The sequence below is a fragment of the Melopsittacus undulatus genome, chromosome 3, assembly GCF_012275295.1.
Source record: "Melopsittacus undulatus isolate bMelUnd1 chromosome 3, bMelUnd1.mat.Z, whole genome shotgun sequence".
NCBI classification, from domain to species: domain Eukaryota; kingdom Metazoa; phylum Chordata; class Aves; order Psittaciformes; family Psittaculidae; genus Melopsittacus; species Melopsittacus undulatus.
In genome coordinates, this window is record NC_047529.1 from 38,695,785 (window position 1) to 38,715,899 (window position 20,115).

Consider the following 20,115-nt stretch of genomic DNA (forward strand, 5'->3'; position numbering starts at 1 on the left):
ACCAGAGAAACAAAAGGGAGAATCTGAACGTAAATCAGGAAGGAGAATTGCTACTAGCATTGGACAGCAGAGAAATATAGCTAGCTAGATTTTTAAAGTGCATTTGCCATTTCAAATACTTATTCAATAACAGGAATATGACTAGACTAAGCAACACCTGTTGTTTGTTACTCTATGAACTTCATGCTGTTAGTCAAAGCTTATTTAGACAAAAAATGATACATGGTGTATGTGAATTCCTATATCCAACACAAACTTTTAAAACAATGTGTTTCTTAGATATTAACAAACCTGCTACAGATGTCTAATAAAAAGGTTTTTGTATCATGTAAGAATGAAGGGGCTCCCTTCACCAAGGAAAGAACATAAAAAACATTAGAGAGAATACAGAATAGTAATAAAGTATAACTATAAACAAACAAACAGACCAGTAAAAACCGGCACTAGAAAGGCAAACCCTCACAAAATGTAGTGTGTACCTCCAAGGGATGCAGTTTTACCACTCCTAATTCATGTTTCAGGTCTTCTCCATGCCTAATAGTTTGTCTGGAACTGTGTAGGTTCCTGTTCCTCAATGTATCCCATTCAGACATTCCAGAGATTTGGCTTCCTTTATCAAAAGTTATCTCAAACTGTGTACTCGTTTGAGAAATAAACTCTGTAAATTGTGGGCTTGAATTTTCTTCTCCTGATTGGTTAATCCTTGACACATGGAACTGCACCTCTCTCGGTATCGTATCATCAGCACTCGTGTACAATGTATTTCCTTCTATCTGATCAGATTTAAAACCTGCTCTCTCCTGCTTTTGATTTAAAACCTGATCTCTCCGTCTTAACAAAGGTGAGCTAGGTTTTGAATGTGGAGGAAGCTGCTCAAATTCTCGAGCCGTAGTGTCACTCAGGTAATTGAAATCATTCCCTCTTCTCTCACAGCTAAATTTAAATCCACCATCTTGGAGTTTATTATTTTGCTGAACTTCACCCTGAAACAAAAGAAACCTGTGTTCACTCTCCCTGAGCTGCAGATCCATTTTGTGTTTCAAGCTCTCAACTGTGCGCTTCTGTGCTTCCAGTTCTTCCTCAAGTCTCCTGCACTTCTGGTGATAGTCCATTTCAGCCTGCTTCCCTTGCTGTAGCTGTTCCTGACATTTTTTAAGCCTTTCTTGCAGATCTTCCATCTGTACCTTGTACAGCATGATGTTTTCCTCAGCCATATGCTTTTCCTGCTGAAGAGCAACACATTCTAGCTTTATGTCAGAAATGCCCTTTTCTGTGATGCTATGGGATTCCAGTAATTTTTCGACTTTCTTCCTAAATTCCTCTGCAGAGTGTTTAAATTTAATGGATTCTTCCTGAAACAGAATCATCTTCTTGCGTGCCATTTGTTCATCCAGAGTCTTTTGATGGAGTTCATCCTGTAATTTCTTTAGCTTACTACTTAGCTCTTGTATATGAGCTTGTTGTAGTTGTATCTTCTGCTCACTCATTCTCTTTTCCAGCGTTAGAGCATTTATTTGCGCATTTAGATTTTTAACTTCCTGGTCAGTAGTTAGGGTGGAAGCACTTTGTTTATCACATTTTTGTTTATATTCATTAGCCAAATCTTTTACTTTTGCTAGATCAGCTTCTAGGCTTTTTATTTTACATATGAATTCTTGCTCAATTATTGTTTGCTTGTGCAATTGTTCATTTGTTGTATGCAGTTGCTCTTTGAAACTATCTGCTAGGGATTTTAATGTTTCATTTTTCCTCTGAATACTTTGTTTTTCCAAAGCTATCCTCTCTGATTCAGACTGAATTTGTTTCATTAGTAGTTCTTTGTCAGTATTCCTTTTATTAAGGTCTTCTATCTTGCTTTTCAATGTTTCTAACACATGATTACTTTTGGCTAATTCATTCTGCAGCATCTGAATTTCCTGCTGTTTTTCTTTCTCTACTTTTGTTTTTTGAAGCAATTGTTCTTGAATTTTCTCATATTGGTCTTGAAGATTATTTGCTTCTCCTTTGCATGACTGTGTTTTGTGTTCAGCTGCCAGCTTCTCTTTTTGAAGAGAACTGATTTGTGAATTTAAATGTTTGATAGTGATTTCACTTTTTGTCTTTGATCTAGTTAGTTCATCTACTTCTCTTTTTAACTGTGCCTTTTCTTGCTGAACAGATTTCAGCTCCTCCTCATAGTTCATCTTAATTTTCTTGAGATCTACAGCTTCCTGCATCACCTCTTCAGCCTTATCTGTGGTTCTATGTAGCTGCTTGTCCAGTTCTTTCAGTCGCTGCAAATATCCCTGCGCTACTTGGTCTTTTTCCTCTAACTTAATTTTTAGGCATTTAAGTTCACTATTGACTTTGTCTAGTTTTTCTTTTAATAACCGAGACTTTTCTTCTGTTGATGATTTCTGAAGCTCAATTTCATTCAGATCATATTTCAGGTCTTTAATAGTTTTATCAGCTTTTCTGTTAGCAAGGATTAGTTCATCTACCCTTTGTCTAAGCTCTTCTACCTTTCTGGCTTCTTGCTTCTTCTGGAAACTTGCAATTTCAGAATTAGTTCTACACTGTCTGCCTTGCCCAGCCGCCAAAGTTGGCAGAGAAGTTTCTCTAGTTATAGAGTACCTGTCTTCAACAACTTTCCCTCTGGCTTCAGTTTTCTCTCTCTCTTGCAGCTTTATTTCTAATAGGCTCCCTTTAAGTTCGAGGTCTTGTTCCATTTGCTTTATCAGCTTCATAAGTTTCTCCTCTCCTTCTGTTTTTTTATTCAGCTCCTCCATTAAGTTTCTTTTTTGTTGCTCTAAATCGTGAAGATTAGTATCTTTTCTTCTCAGATGTTCTTCAAGGTTTCTTCTGGTAAAGGTGCTCTCTTCTATTTGATTTCGAAAAGCACGAAGGTTTTCTTCCAGTATACTTCTTTGAGTCTCTGCCTGCAAAATGAGCTGCCTTACACGCTCCAGCTCCTCCTCTGCATCTGCTTTCTCTTTCTCAATGTGCTCTAGATCCCTACGACACTGCTTTGCTTCTTGCTCAGCCTTGGTCTTCTGGCGACAGATCTCTTCCATGTCCTGTTGCTGCTTCTTCCGCTCTTTTTCTGCGGCTTCCTTAACTTTGGGGAGCTCTTGTTCCACTTGGAATTTTTGTTTCTTCACATCCTCCAACATCTGCTCAAGGCTTTTTACCTTTCCCATGAGTCTTCTGTTCTCATCAATTGTGCTATTTTGCTGTGCCTTTAGATCTGAGTATGCCTCACGCACTGATGCTTCCTTATTCTTTAAAATCTGTGGAAGAATGAGATACATTGATGTACACTTTCTGTAATACAGCATATGAAATGTTAGGCTCTTTGAAAAGCAGAATGGAAAATACTTACTCGTATATATGGTACGTCCAGAAAGTAGGATGAGCAGTTCCCACCACCACCAGGCTTCAGGAAGTTACCATTAGCCAAATATGAAACCCTTCATAAAGATCCACAAAGCGAGGAAGTCCTGAAGCCTTTCTCTGCAGTCAGGTGCCTCCTAGCGGTAAGCAGCATCAAACAACAGCTTGCATATGCTTTGTCTCCAAACAAATAGGTAGAGCAAACACTGAGCCAAATACTATGCACAGGAATTCCCAAAGCAAAAGTGGCCTACTATTTCTGCATCAGTTCAGCAGGAATTAGGAGGATTTTATGCTTGCAAGCAAAAATCACACAAGAGAAGTTCGGAAGTCCCATCCAAGAAGCAAAGCTATACAGAGAGCTACAGCCAAGACACACCAGCCCCAGAAACAGAAGTATCTAAACTGCAGTACACCTATGCTTTACAGTGTGCTCCACAGTCCCAGTGCCTCCACTGCCTCAGCTGAGGGACTGGTAGGAGCACAGTTACTGTGCAGTGTAGACAGAGAAGTATAAACATGGTAATTTGGAAAATCCTAGTGAAAACCAGTCAGCCAGTATTCTCCATATGCTGGCAGATCGAGGGAAACTCATACAAGATGGGTATTCACCAGTAATAATACAGTTGTCATCATACATACCTTGTCTTCATTAGCACTGTTACAGTGTTAGTTACCATATGTGAGCTAACATGAGCTAAGAACACACATATTCCTATGATCATACAAACATGGCATGAAGGGTAATTATAGCAATATTTTCAAATAAACAAAATGTTGGGTTAGTTCAAGTTTTACCATATTTACTTATTTTTCATATAATACACAAAACACTTCCTAAAAGGCTAATGCAAAGGCAGCTTCTTCAGTTCCTCTCCATATTTCTGTGTCAGAATTTTTAATAGACCCCAACAGATGCAAAATATCTAAGTTGGTTTCTTATAAACCTTCTTTATGTTCCCACACATACAAAATTTAATGTATTATGCTTGAAAATCAGGAACTAAAATAAAGACACAGTCAAAAGCTACATCTTGTTAGCTTTCATTATCCATTATGAACATGGCTGAGAATCAGCTGGGTGGAGAAGAGATGGTAATTAAATAGTAATGAAAAATAAACAAAAACAATTTATAAGAACTTAAAAAATTTAAGGATCACAAAATGCATAGTAATTAACATATCATTTGTATATTCAGTGTTTAAATTCTGTCCAATCAATTTTAAATCACTTGAGCTTGACATATTATCAGATTCAGATGTTGATTTGTGTTGGTTTAGAATCATTGTTAAATTAACTGTTTCATTTGCATTGTATAAAAACTCTGGTACCTTAACATAAGTTGTGCTCCTTTTCTCTTCATTGTCACTGTCTCTATTTTTTTGCTTTTCTTTTTTTTCAATTGAGGCCTTTTTCCCTGCTTTTTCACACGATGTTTTCTGGACTTCAGTGGTTTTCCCAAGTCCCTTTGCGCTATGGCCCTTATCTCTCTTGTCCCTTTCTGCAATTTGCGATAAACCTTCATATTTCTGACTCTGTTCTAACCTGTGTTCTCCACTCAGCTTATTTGCACTTACACTGCTGTTGTCCAAACCATAAATGCTACCCTGTGATATCTCCTTCTCACTTCCTTTCTCATTGTGACTCAACAGCTTTTTTGCTAATCCATGTTCTGGTAACAGAAAATTGTCCTCTCCTTTAGAAATTATTTCTGAGAGGGCTTTATTTGTATTTAAATCATCAGCACTTCCTAACAATTCTGTCTCTAAACTTGGATCATCCTGCACCAGTGATACTTCAAAATCTAACTGATAAGACTCAGAGACTTTTGCTGCATCCTGATTCTCCACAGTATTTCCTGAAGAAACAAGCAAAATTTCTTGCATTGCACTATTGGCTTCATTTGGACTTAAATTTGATTTTTGCAGGATTTTGTTTTCTGCTATGAAGTAACTTTTATCCAGAGATGCTCTGTGCAATTTGTTTGTATCCCTTTCAACACCACCAGAAATGCCTGCATTGCTCATCAATTGCAAATTTAACTTTGTTTTTTCACTCCTCTTGCACGCTGCCAGCTCTCTGAAAGAGGATGCAACTTTCTCTAAAGGTGTTGCATCCCTTACACCTGAGTCACCTCTTTCACCACACACTTGAAACTCTCTGTCTTCAGAGTTTAAAGTATTATGACTATTACTTTCTGTAAAGCAATGCTCTTTATGTTGACTTTCAAAACTAATTCTTGGTGAAAGATCTTGCTGCTTGTCCAGGACATGCTTTCCAGTTTTTGGAGTAACTTCACCTTCCATCACTGTTAGCTCAAAGTTAGTTTCTGATTGCATCTCACACTCTTCCTTTGTCAAAACATCACTACCTGCCCTTCCTGAAAACTTTTTTCCTGTGGTTTTGTGTAACATTACCACTTCAGGCAATTTTGATGCTCCATCTGTTTTGTGTCTCTCTCCACTGAAAATTTTCTCATTTAACATTTCACCAGGATTGCTTTTCACACAAATCTCAGCTGAAACAAAACAACCTTTTCTATAATTTTCTTCTTTGATTTGATTACTAAGACCCATTAAATTCTCTTGCTCTGTATGCAGCTTATATTCATTGTTGCCACTAATGCTACTTTCTTGACCACTGGAAGTTAAAACTTGCTTTGATGTTCTACCAGTTTTGATTTCATCGTATCTATTTACATCTGATTTTCTTCTGTCCATTTCCAGTTTATTTTCTGTGTGTTCAGGTATACTGGAAGAGTTATCTTTTTGTAAATATTCCACATCCATCATGCTTTCATTAGATGCATTTTCCTCTCTGAATTCAACAGCTTCACTACATCCCAAACGTTGAAAGACTTCATCTGACTTCACAGGTGGCTGGAGTTCACTCCTCTGGTAAGCTCCAAGCACGACAGCACATGGAATAAACTGAGAGATCATGGAAACCATCTTATTTTTCCCTTATTCTGTGCATTGTTAATGCTATTACTGAGAATTAGGAAGAAAGACTGGTGTGGAAGAAAAATCTTGGAACAATCACAGACTTCAGAGGTCATCCCGGAAGAAAAAAAGTATCATTCCTCCTTTGAAAAGGACTACTCATTTTCCGATTTGCTTAAAGAATAACTATATAACCTCTTTTGGAGAGAAACATTTCAAGAGAAAGTGAACATTTTAAAAGTATTTTCTTCTCAACTATTTGGAAGGTTGACTCTGCAGAAAGCGTGCATTTTGAGTGATTTTTCTGCTTGATTTCAGTAACCTACTCTTGTTAATAAGATTATATGTTAAGCTTAAATAAGGGATTCCTAGGGGTCAGCTCTCTGATCCCAAGGAATCAATACAGTAGAAAGCGAGAAGGAAGAAAAAATATAAAGATGTCAAAGAAACTTCAGAAAATAGTTCAGAGGGCATCACACCTCCCTGTTTAAAGAACTTTCTTATATGTTGTTAAGTGGACCAGAATGCATACTATGGAGTTTGAAGGTCTACATAGGATATAAACAGTGCATGCACACTAAGGTTGCCCTCATCTTAATGTCAGCATTTATCCAAAAGATCAAGCCCTAAAATATTTAAGTATTAAAATGTACTATATGTAACTACCTCTCCATCAGAATTTAGTGAAACACATGACCCTTCTAGCTGGAAGAACTGTTAAAATGCATGGATGGTATAGCATTTGCTTATCTAAATGTTAATGGTGTAATTTAACACCCCTATCTTCCTGTATAAGGAATTCTAGTCTTTCATATCTGCTGCTAACTTTGTAATTCCAACAGGTATATTTTTCTTTGTATGCCTGGCTGTTATTTTTGCTTAGTTGGCTGCCAGGGGATGACCTACCTCTTCCTCTTCCAGTCTTTTCAAAGAGTCACCTGCAAACTTAATGTACTGTGTCATCAAGGTCACTAAGGCAGTGTAACGAGTCCTTAAATCCATGAACTGTAGAGAAACAACAAGGTGGGAAGAGATAGAGGAAAACACATTATCCTTCAAAGTGATAAACACTACTCTAGAACCCATCCCAATTTTAATTCAAAAATCATGACTGTGGAACCCAAAGCTCTACTCTTGATTCCAAACTTGAATGCAATCAATAGCATGCACTTGCATAAGTAAATCCTAAAAATCTATGAGGATAGCTATAAGGAGAAGAAACAGAAAACAGTATTTTAACTTCACAGTCACTTTATTTTTAGCTTCCTGTAAGAAGAGGGTATAAGGAGGCCAAACAGTGCTGGTCACTATTCCTCTCTCCAACAGTTAGCAAGGAGACAGATTCATCTTTATCAAGATCCAGCCCAGATATAGTTCTAAACACTTTTACTGAGGTACATTTCTCATATAGCTTTTTAATAATTCAACACTGTCTCATTATCCAGGTACTGCATAATGACCATTAGAATATTTATCGTATCACATATCTATAGAGAAAAAATAATCTGCTTGGGCTACCCTATTTAATCAGTCATAAATCCTAAATCTCATTCTTGTGTTTATTTTATTTTAAGCAAAGACTCAAAATCCCCACACATTTTCCTGTAATAAGAAACCCACTTACCTCTTGAATAATGACATCTGATGAGCTTTGTATTCTTCTGCGTTTTACTGGAGATTTTTGTTGGGAGTCAACCATAGCCCTGTAGGTCATAGTCTGCAACTCATAGTCCTGCAAAAAGAGAAAACAAGCAAAATGATTGGCATTCCACATGCTACTGACACTTTTAAAAAAAGGATTCTAAGTATGACTTTATTTATTACCTTCACAGCAGCTGAGTATTGTTCTGAATACTTTTGACATTCATCTATTTTGCTTTGTTTCATTTCAATCTCAGAAACCAGCATCTGTAAAATATGAATCCACATCATCTGAAAAAGCTATTACTATTATTATTAGCATTTCTGTTTTATTTGACATCATAAAATTTACATAGTATGCTCATTTCCATGTGTGTATATATGGTGAAACCTATGTCCTAGGCTTTGTCTGGCTTACAGTACAGAAGCACTGAAAAAACCTGCCAGGTTTAATAGTTGGTGAGAGAATTTAAAATTAAATCAGGAATATACCATTAAATGCATATAATTTGTTATTCTGTCTCTTATTTAAGCTGCATTTCCTTCTTGCAGGAGACAGTCACTGAGTATAGCTCTGCTTCCATGAAAATATTTCTACAACCATAAATACCAAGAGCAGTATTGAATAAAAAATGATGTGATAAGTAGAGTCCAGAATTTTAGTTACTCTGCAAGGTTTTACTATTCTCACAGACTTCAGGACCAAAATCTCATCTATAAAAAGGCAATAGTCAGTGAGTGACATACACATGGCACTATCTACATTATAAATATGAAAACATAAAGCTGGCAATGACTTAGATTTTTTACAGTTTAAGGGCTGAAGGATATAAAGACCCCGTATCAAGAAATATGACTGACAGCACTATGTTAAACTGATGTTTTAATTATCCAGTCATTCTTTGTTGCTTTTCTACAATGAAATCTCTCTCATACCTTATGCTGGTTCAACTGTTTAGCCAAAGCTTTGCTGTTTTCAGGATGGGTTTCTTGAATCTTTCGCTGAGTATCTTCCACTTGTTGAATCCAAGTGTCCAAAGAGTTGTAAGTATCTTTGTAATACTTCAGAGATTTATTGATACCTTCTAAGTCACGCAACCTGATTTTATTTTAGAAAATAAGACAAAGGGGGGAATATGAGTATTAAAGACAAAAAGTGCAACAAAAGAGCTTTAAAAGCTTTGGATGCTTTAGGTCTGCTATAGCTCACACTATAAGGATACTAAAATAACACTAACTAAACAGTAATTTAACTTCTCACACATCAAGATTCTCAGCAGAGATCCTACTACAGAAGAAACTCTGCATATAGCCCCTATTAATGAGCTGAACTGCTTGAAACTCCAAAAGCATCGGAAACCCCAAGCAAGAGAGAAGGCTCTGCAAAAGCCATTAAGTCTGTTATAAGAAGTAAGAGTATTTCAAATGTGACCTGTGTGAACCAGAGAGGAGTGTGCTGTGCTGGAGTTAAGTAGTTGCTCACCATACTCTGTGCCTCCCACAAAACCACAGGAGTTACACTAAAACTAAAGACTTTTGATATTTCAAAGTCTAAAAGCAACTGATCCTGCAAGTCCATTTTTAAATCTATTTTTGACCTGAGAGTGGTGTGGTTTTTTGAAAGTTGCTTCCATACTGATGAGAACACTGAAGTTTTTCTCTCCTTACACCATACTTCAAAGATCATATAAACATGTACACTTCAAAATGCTGCAAGATAAACATACTTATTAAACAATTTCTTATAGCCTAACTTGGAATCAATACTTGTAATCACTCTAATGCTGTTCTAAAGATGCCACAAGGAGACTGAAAAAGAGCAGAGGAAACTCAGATTTCATATTTCAGTATGTTTTAAAGCTAATAACCATAGAAAAGAGAAAGGATCATGGTAACTGCAGCCAATATTTGTACACATGTTTTATATAATGATCATCAGTGTCAAACTGTTAGGAAGCAGCAGAGCCAACATTTGCAGAAAGCAGCTTGCTTACATCTCCATGATGCAACTACTGCAATCTGTCCTATTGACACTAGAAGCCACTATGTATTAACAGTAATTTTTTGTCATCTTCTATTCAGGATATAGTCCTGTGAGGAAAGCATGCATACTCTGAGGAAATAAGGACACTTCAGTACTTTATAGATGATAAAACTACTGTTTTATCATTTAAATTATGTCATGTTATCAAACACTGAAAAATCTGCGGTGGATTTAAAGCTAGCCATTCTGCAGTCAGCTTTAAATGAGTCAGCTTTTATCCATCTTTTCAACTTCCAGTAATGTTAAACTGAGGCAATTAAATTAGTTAATTACAAGTGATCAACTTCAGTATTGCACCTGAGTGGCTATTGACATCTTAGAAAACAAGGGCAAAAATATCAAAGGTTGTTGTATGAACTTTTTAATGAACAGCACTATCTTTAATTCTCTTGTCAGCAACATCTCAGCTGGATATTCAAGCTGCATGGAAACAGTTGCACACCAGAAGAAAATACTGGCACTTCACCAAAAGTTATTGTGACAAAATTATCACAGAAGTCAATGGAAGCTAAGGACTTCCAGACATAGCACTTGAGTTATTAAAAGCAAGTTAACACGAATCCCATCATAATTGATGAGTAAGCTCAGCAGTTTAGCCTATCAGAACTGGAGAAAACAGATGGTATTTCCACAGAACAGCACACCATTTCTGTGGGCTTTTTTTGGGAAGAATTAAAAAAAGCAGTTTTTCTCTCGTGTGTCTCATTGAATTGTAAGTAAATTAAGTATCTATATCTTGCCAATCTTTTGGTGCTCAAGAGTCACAGACATTTCCTGTGGAAATGTAAGAAAACAGTGGCAACAGCACAGAAAAGGTAAGAATCCTTTACCTTAGTACATTTCACAAGCAGTTCAGAAAACTCTTCTGACCTATTTCAACATTCAATTCAGATTATTCTTCCTCAGAAACAACAGAACCAGCATAAAACATGAACAAATTATAATAGAAAATTATACAAACCTATTTTCAATCTGAGAATGAATATTTTGCCACCTCTCGGCTAACTGATCAACTTTTTCCTTATGCCAGTCAAAGTCAAGATCACGTTCCTTGTGCATTTTAAACATCTGATCACTGATCATCTTTGCCTTCTGCAGTTCATCCTCTAAGGAATGGAACACTTGTCTTTTCTCATCTACTTCAGATCTCCATTGCTAGTATGTGATAAATGATAAATCGTAAATATCTCCTAAATTATGATACTATTTCATAAATTAGTATTTTGTGTGAGTTAAACATAAATGAATAAATGAAAAAATGCTTAAATAAGTATTTTACTTCTGGTTGCTCATACACTGGTCTGAAGCAATTAATTAGCAATTATGAACTGACAAAATAACTTAAGTAGCAGCATCCCCCACAGCACATAGATCAAAACACAGACAGCAAATTATCATGCTTATCTTCTACACTACAGCTTTGAAAAAAGAATCAATAGCTACATGCCAATCATTCTATGTAACAAAAAAGCATTACTCATTATTTGCAATATTAAAATGAGGTATATGCAGCACACAAAAAATGATGAATTTTAATCTCATCCTTTCTGAAAGATGTCTGCCAAACCTCTTAGGAAATCCTGGTTGGGAATGTTTTTGTGGCACATTTATATAACAATATATTTATGTTACCTTAAGCATATGTTACCTTCTGAAGAGTCAAAAAATAAGTCTTACAGCAGCATTAAGTGCTGTAAGTGAGCACCCATTAAGTCAACTCATGGGAGTTCAGATGCTTCAAAGCATTTCCAAACAGCAGGAATGCACATGCAAGCTACTCAATTCCTACTACTTCAAAGCTCTCATCTTTTTCTGAGATGTCAATCCTAATACACACTTTCTTCCAAATACATAAGCCAACTTTTGATATAAGTACAGCTTAACTAAAACAGGTGTTATAAAACAGATTCCTTTCCTATCTTTTTTCAATATGCCCATGAAAAGGTACCAGACAACTCTTACCTTCAATGTACCCATCAGATTTTCAATATTATTCTTGTCAGCTGTTACAGCCTCTTCTTCACACAACTTAGTTTCGTAGCGTTTTACTAACAATTCTGCTTCTTGGGTGTTCTTCAGCACCAATTTTATAGTTTTTAATCTGAAAAACAGTAATCTCCTGTTAACTGAACTGTAAATAACAACATTCAATGCACTTGTTTTTCAACCTTTCCATATCACTTTATACAATATTAAAATGTTAACTCTCTTTTCCTTATCAGTAGTATTATACCAATATCTTTATTTTTAAGACAAAACTAAACTAAAACATATGTGAAGATGGCCTATTACATACTTATCTATGTAAATAGAAGACATGGAATAAACTTGGTTCATGTTCTGAATAACAACACTGAGTTCAGAGCGCAGAGCAGGGACTGAAGGTGAACCAGCAGCTTGACTGAAAAACTCTTCACACTTATCTGTGATGACTCCCAGGTCATCCTTCAGTCGATCCAGTTCTTTCTTCAGTTCCTGTAAAACAAAAGGTGACTGACAATGCTTTTATCCTACATCAACCTGATGTATACTCTATCATAATCAGTACAGGTCTGGTCTCCTTTGCTTGTTTTATGTAGACACCATTAATTTTTTAAAAAGGGAACATATGCATAAGAGAGAAACTAACAGCTGCCATTTACAGGCATCTCTTTTCTCACAAACACAAGCTTAATCTTTGACTCTCATCTTTCCAAGGCGTAGCCAGGAATGTCTGTGGCGCACTCAGAACATCTGGATGTATCTCTCTTAAAATAAAACTCTTTCCTAGGTAAAACAGCCTTTCTCAGAAGCTCACCTCTTGCTCTGAAATCCTAACCAAGTTTTCATGTACATCATCCCTTTCCACCGGGGTTCGGATCTGCTGTATTAATCGCTCCTCACAACTCTCCAGCCGTAGTCTGATATTTCTGACTTCGGAGATGTACAGATTGTAAATAGATTCTTCCTGCTCCTCTGATGAAAGAAACACACACATTAGCAAACAAAGCCATCATGTCATTTTCACCATGTTTTATAATTAAACGCTTTATAAAGTCACTGTTCTACAGGTGTTTTCATAACTGGCTGAAATCCCATCAGTTTCAATTGGAATTCTGGCTATAAGGCAAACTTTAAGGAACCCTTAAATATTAGCTATTATTAGATCACCTCCTCAGACATGAAAAATTAGCATACATCTTTGACCATTCATCCCAGGCAGACACCACCCCTATGCAGACAACTGCTGAACTCAGTGACTGATTCTTTCAGTCAGATGGTATCAGGCACAATACTACAGTAAACCTCCAGGGCTTTTTTCTTTATTTTAAAATCCTTTCTCTCAGATGCACATCTTTCCTTAAGTGTAGTGAATTATGTTGATGCATTAATCAGCTTTGCACTACTGTTATTTCTTTAAGTCATTAGCTACTTGACAATAAATCAGAATACATATTTGGGGCTTTCTGTTCTTACTGTACGTAGAAACAGAGTTAAGACAGCAGTAACTGCAGGTATTCTGTGGAGCAAGAAAAATATCTAGGACACTTTTCTTGCCATCAGAGTGTGAAAAAAGTTTCAATTACATTATGAACTCAACAAAGTAAGCAAGGTGCATTTCCAGCATTCAAAAACAAGGAAGGCATGACTAGTGAGCTGTAATGCACAGAATAGATTCTTTGATATATTTTTGTAGTATTATGTATATTAAATAACACATTAATATTTTCACATAACTCTATATACAAAGTTAAAAAAATTAGAGCTTCTGTACTATGGAATTGTGCACCCTGCTAAAATTGTTCATAGGCTCTCTAGTTGTTCAGAAGAACTAGGGCATTAACAATACAAATATAAATAAAATTAGTGATTCACTAGAGCTTGTATTCAGAGTTGTTGTATGAAGAACTACAATCTCTTTTCTGAGGACATTTTTCTACTGTTCTCAGCTAAGTTTTACCTCTTTCTGCAGACTTCAAAAGCTCTTGATAGTATTGCTTGCAAATATTAACTTCCCTTTCCAGCTGTGCCGTATCGGAGCTTGTAAAGATCTTGGACTCCCGGCTATCTTCCATAAAATCATTAAAGCGGGACTGCAAATTGCTTAGAACCTGCTGATGTTCACCTGGCAGCATTGTCTTTATCTGCAACAAATTTTAAAATCCAAGGTAGGATCATCAATGACTCACACATTTCCTTGTAATGCTTTTTATCAAAAAGCAACACTGCCCAATTACTAAGATGGTAAAGTCAAAGAATCAAGGTTCTGAAAGTTTGCTTGTTCTTAAGTTGGAGTCCATTTGACAACTGATAGTTTACACCCACCATAAAATCCTTTTCCATCTTTAAAGCCAGCAAAAGGCTGTGTTAAGCCAACCCTACATCAGACACCATTTCTCCATCTACTGCCCCATAGCAACAAGCAACCAGCAGAAGTCACACAAGTAGGGACACTTCAATAATTATTTCAGATTCCTTCTTTCAAACAGCAACAGTGGGAAATTCAGTGAAAATGTCATTGTGGGTATTGCAAATATTATTTCAACAGTTTGTGGACAGATAACACAAATTTTGTATAATAAACTATTGTATAAAATAGTGTTATGCTATAAATCTAACATTCTGTAATTCAGTGATCTCACACACTGTTTTAGCCAGAAATAACAGCATTTTGATCTGCATCAGTACTTCATTTCTGACCAACTGTTCCTAGCCAGTTATTTAACATCTGAAGTTACAGATATGTGTCAAAATAAAAAAAATGCATTATGAAGGAATAAGTGTTCAGCTGAAAGATTGTCACTTCACAGCTGTTCAATCATTAGTAAGAAACTGAAGCACAAGGAAATAATGGGGGTTTTCATTAAGATTAACCTTAGCCTCATTAAGCTAACTAATCTCCCCAGATACTTCCAACATAAATTCAGAAAGCTAAACTCTTGCAGAACAAATTTCACTGAACATTCCTTTTGAGAGATCCTGTCCCTCTGCTGAAAACAGGAGACTAGAGAGATCAGCCCAATAAGGGCACAGGTAGCTCTCATAACACCACCTCTCTTCTCCTTCCCTAATATATCTGTGTATGGCTGCTTAGATAAATGCAGAATATTGCACAGTGGTAACCAGCATGACCACTGACAGCTATTCCCACACAGAAGATGAAGATGGCAGCAAATTATTGACTATCCATTTCTGGGAACTGTAGTGAATGGCTACAAGGCCTTTCCTAGGCATAGCACATACCGAGGCGACATTGCCAGCTCGAACTGCTTTAATCTCGTTTGTCAGGTAATGCCAGGACACCACACTCTTCATGTTTATATGTGACTCATGCCAAAGGGCTAGAACATTCTGAAATTGCTGTTCAATCCTGAAACACAAAAAGACTCCAACTTTAGACCACAGCAACACATGAAACGGGGAAAAGAAAGTTAAGTTGTTACTTTAAACCAAGCTTCATATAAATGTATTATTTTAATGTGTTTTCTTTTCTCCCTACCTGTTAGCTGTATCTATTGCTTCTTTGTTTGGTGGAGGAACTGTAAAGCATACAGATGGAACCATGGCCTCATTACCACTTGGGCTAATGACTTTCCATTTAGCACGATGGGAGTTGTTTGCTAATATACACTCATCATCTTTGTAAATAGTTATCTAGTATTAACAGAAAAGAAGAATAATTTAATTACAAAATACTTCTACAAAGCCCTTCTGTATACGGTGTCAACAAAAAAGCAACAGAACAAGAAAACCAATGTTCAACACAAGTATTTGCTCTTGTTCAGTAGGGTGGAAGAAATTTAGAGCCCAGCATTTGCCAGGAACATGGCAATTAACAAAACTTTAGCTTAATTCTCACATCTCTATTTGAGGAAATTCAAGTTTCTAACCTCAATTTGTCTATAGTCACAGATGGCTTTAATTGGGATGGATGTTTTGAGTAGACAGTCAGGGTTCCTTGGCTTCAGCTGAATTATTGCCTTTGCTCTTCCCACAAGGCCTGCTACTGTGCTTTTATACTGCAAGAGTTGTTCTTTCTCTTCCTAAAACAGTTAAGAGAAGAATACGTCAGAAGACATGGCTAGAGTACAGTGCTGCTTCTTTGATCTTGTTAAGCTTTTCTTTTCATGACTTCTTTTACTGTGTTTCTTAAAAGTAATACATTTTACAAGAAAAGTATCTTTCTGAAGCCACTCTTTTCCCACAACATCTGGGACTTAAAAGATAAAGAAATAAATAAAGCTGTATTTCAAAGTTATGAAAAAGCAATTTCACATGCAGAGATACACTTATACAACTGCAAGTTTTAAAAACAAATTTTTCCCCTTCACTTTTAAGGAATAATTTTAACACATCTTTTATATTCAACTGTAACCTACACATTTCCTGTTTAATTGTAACTCACATTAATAGGATACTTGAATTCTTACCATAGACTCCTGGACAAGGTCTTCCAGCCTATGAAGGCTGCTTGATCTATCACAACTATATTTTCTGTATATGGTATCTTTCAAATTTTTTAAATACTCCATGGCTTCTTTGGCATCACTGAAAAACTAGGATGAGATAAATATCTGGGTTATTTTTAAACAACTTAAAAAGCATACAAACAGCTACACTAGGAAGCTTTTCTCTTCATCGCTTCATCCATGAAGTGATGTCTCTTTAAAAATAACCTTTTCTAGTAGCTTGATGTGACCCCTTCAGCACACAGCATTATTCATGATCTCATGTCTAAAAGTACTCTTCAAGAAGGCACATGCTGTAAGACCAGTTATTCTCGGTACTACCTACATGCAAAATTAATTCAGCAGTTATTGAACCTTAGTTAATTACTGTTCCTGCAATGGAATTTTTTTTCTGAAGTCATTCTTACTTCCCTCAGAATTACAACTGCTTTCATATGTAAAGAACAGACAAAGCCTACAAACTGCAGCAAACTAGCTGCAAAATTCAGCAAGCACCCTGGAGCAACCATTTCATGCAGGAAGGGAAATGAGCTGCCACACTTGGCAGTTCTGCGTGGGCACCTGCACCTCTGTACTAGGGTCCTAGGTAAGCACAACTGGGAAGGGAAATGTCCTGTGATAATCCTTGCTCCATCTGTCCCTGAAACCTCATTTCTTAAATTCAGAATTCCCATTTCTGCCCTCTACATCCTGTTTCTATTTGGGTAGTCCTGTAACAACCACCCACAGTATGTTCTCCCTTGGGCATCACCAACCACCCTCAGCTCTACATCATCTGCAAAAGCTGTACTGATGGCAGTTGTACATGACAGGCAGAGAACATGTCTTTGTTCTCAGAGCCTCTACTTGCAGCTGTGGCACTCTGAAAAAATGCCAGGATTCATTTTCATCTGCTGTGAACTGATATAACTGCAATGAAGACAATACAGATCTGGTAACACTGTGGGAGCACAGCTTATTACCTAGTGATTGCATATGACAATTGTCAATTCTACAACTGCTGTGAGACAGCAACTAGCATGTTTGGTAGAACTTTTTGACTATGGAAAAATCTTAAAACATTTCACATTCTTATTTATTTACTTTCTTACCTCAAAATAGGCAGCATTTTCTCTCAAATGCTGTTCAACACAGTGACAGAGCTGAAGAATCCAGCTCCATTGTGTCTGCATTGCAGCTCTATAGGCCTATAAGGAAGGGAGATACCTTTTACAAAAGGAAATTAAAATTAAAACATGTATACAATTACGGAATTTGGGAAACATAAAAGTAATGTAGCAAACACAAACATCAACACCTGACCTCCTCACCCAGGAAAAACAAGCTGCAGCAAAGAAAATTCCAATTACAAGAGAGAAAAAAACCCTGTCCCTATAGCATGGTCAAACATAACAAATCTTGCCCAGAGGAGCTGTGAAATCACCATCCTCAGGCATGTTCAAAATTCAGTCATTAAAAGCCCTGACACTGTTTTAAGCAGGGGCTGGGAAGCATCTCCTGAGTTTGCCCCAGTCTAAGCTCATCTGCAATTCTGTGTCTCTCTACTCAGTCACAATAGCTGGATTTCTGCCTGGAGAAAAATCATACTATTATAGTAACACTGAACATACAATAAAAATAACTAATAAGGACTCGCTGCAATGTATGATTTTGTGTAGCAGTTGCACAGCAACTTAAAGAACATAACCCTACTCGATTGATGCCTCCTATATCGTCCGCTGGGTGCTGTCACTGGAGTTGCACTGCACGACTGCCCACCAGCAGAGGGTACTGTTGACTTTCTGAAATCAGCCAAGTATCTCAGTTTTTCAGTTCTGTATGCTTTTCAGGGAGTTCAAGAGTTTTTCCACTGGTTTCAATGAATTTCAAAATGATGCATTAACACCTAGATTCTTTTGCAGAAAAGGCATCAATTTCCTATAAATTTCTCTTCCTCCCTCCCCCCCCCAAAAAAAAAGAAAAAGTCCCAATATACCATTATTGCAGACATCATAACCTGCATAACCATTTTCATTGTGATGGTCTGGTTTCATAATAGGCATATTTCATACATTCATATATTAAATACATCCCACTGATAAGAGGCCATTAGAACGGCATATACTTTTAAGTAACAGAACTCTCTATGTTACATAAAAAGTCATTTATTATTCAAAGTAAATGTCATGAGAAGGAAGGAAGGGAGGAGTTTTTCTTCATGTTTCTAATTTATGCAGATATAAACTCACTGAGCTAGAGAACCATAAAAATCCACCCTCTCTGGTTTTTAATTCATATACAATAAGACAGCTTTTTATTGTTTCCATTTTTACCACCCACTGTCTGTATTTACTCTTTTCTTGAAGATCTACAGGGAAAAGCATTTTACATTCTCCTTTGGGAACTTGCTATGACCCTACAACAGCTACAATAAATTTTTTGCATATGGTTTACCTATACTATAGAGCTTGATTCAATCCTGAAGTAAATCACATCACCTGGTCAGATTTTTAACATCCAAACACTTTTCATTATGAAACCAACCCTAAACAGTAATTGGAACCTGTACATAAGTGACAAAAAAAATCTACTGAAACTTCTTTCAGTACAACAGCAGAGAAACCACATAAGGACTGTTCTGTGCCTCAAGTCTGCCAATGCAATTTGTACCAACAACTCTAAAAGCTGCGTGCATGACCAGAAATATCTGCGCAGACCAACTCTGGAAATTTAAATTTCAGGAGTTTTATCTAAGCAACCCAAGATGCTTTTACTTTTTTTGGAAACAAAGACAGACACAACAGCAACATAGAAGAGGTAATTAAAAAGGCCCCATTATTTAGAGTTTTGTTGTTCAATTCCTTGTGAGTTAGAGCTTCCCTTCTTTTCCCCCAAAATCTAAAGTCTATTAAATCACAAAACTGTTCTCTTGTTCATGGTTTTTACTGACTTACCTCAATGGTTAGCCTGGCTGGGTGATTCTCAAGAAGCAATTGCTCAGCTATTTCTTGAACTGATTTAATAACTTCTTCTTTTTGATCAAGTTCTCTCATTAACTCCTTTTTTTTCCAGACAAAAAAAAAAAGAAAAAAAAAACCACAGAAATGTTTTAAGAATCTCTTGAATTCTGAAAGATGATTTAAGTATTCTCTCTGTGTTACACTAGTAATACATACTGCATGGTATTCCTTTTTTCTTGTTATATTGGTGTTTCTTTCACTCCAGTCATATGCAACCTCTTCCTCTTCTTTTTCATTGAGCCATATCAGCTCTCTGGTAGCACGAGACACAAAACTGTGAAGAGTGTCTAGATGTCTTTCCTGATTTCTTGACGTGTTCTTAATTAAAAAGAAAACAAATTTACAAATATCAGAATTTAAATCTCATCCCTTATCAAAGATGATATACACTGAAAAGCTGAGCATCAGAGACGTATCACAAACTTACCAAGAGTTTTGAATATTGACTCTCCAGTTTGTGCAATTTTTCTGCATAACTGAGTTTAAGAGGGGCAGTCATTTGGATCTGTATTTGGTATATGAGGTTAAAAGACAACAAATAGGTTAGATATGTTAAACTATTAGATCTACTGATTTCATGATGTGTCATCTAGTGATCAGAAGTAAAACTAAGACAGTTCAAAAAAATCAACATTAGTTTATGGGTCATCCAGTAAGAAAGTAACTA

The 20,115-nt window shown here is 36.4% G+C and overlaps 1 protein-coding gene across 5 annotated transcripts in view; it reads right to left on the reverse strand.

Annotated features, from left to right (window-relative positions):
- DST (dystonin) overlaps positions 1 to 20,115 on the reverse strand; it is a 292,205-nt gene that overhangs the window by 119,847 nt on the left and 152,243 nt on the right. For 4 of the 5 annotated variants that reach the window (XM_005153188.3, XM_034060386.1, XM_034060385.1 and 1 more), the window contains 17 exons: positions 19,876 to 19,953; positions 19,605 to 19,766; positions 19,383 to 19,487; positions 17,541 to 17,636; positions 16,411 to 16,536; positions 15,871 to 16,023; positions 15,480 to 15,634; positions 15,224 to 15,350; positions 13,941 to 14,124; positions 12,798 to 12,955; positions 12,297 to 12,475; positions 11,963 to 12,101; positions 10,962 to 11,155; positions 8,893 to 9,055; positions 8,140 to 8,223; positions 7,940 to 8,047; positions 7,222 to 7,320 (listed from right to left, as the gene is read on the reverse strand). In XM_005153188.3, the coding sequence (XP_005153245.2) occupies positions 7,222 to 7,320; positions 7,940 to 8,047; positions 8,140 to 8,223; positions 8,893 to 9,055; positions 10,962 to 11,155; positions 11,963 to 12,101; positions 12,297 to 12,475; positions 12,798 to 12,955; positions 13,941 to 14,124; positions 15,224 to 15,350; positions 15,480 to 15,634; positions 15,871 to 16,023; positions 16,411 to 16,536; positions 17,541 to 17,636; positions 19,383 to 19,487; positions 19,605 to 19,766; positions 19,876 to 19,953 (2,310 nt within the window). Of the gene's footprint in view, positions 1 to 479; positions 3,270 to 7,221; positions 7,321 to 7,939; positions 8,048 to 8,139; positions 8,224 to 8,892; positions 9,056 to 10,961; positions 11,156 to 11,962; positions 12,102 to 12,296; positions 12,476 to 12,797; positions 12,956 to 13,940; positions 14,125 to 15,223; positions 15,351 to 15,479; positions 15,635 to 15,870; positions 16,024 to 16,410; positions 16,537 to 17,540; positions 17,637 to 19,382; positions 19,488 to 19,604; positions 19,767 to 19,875; positions 19,954 to 20,115 lie in introns of all 5 variants that reach the window. The other variant, XM_031052616.2, reaches the window with a different exon arrangement.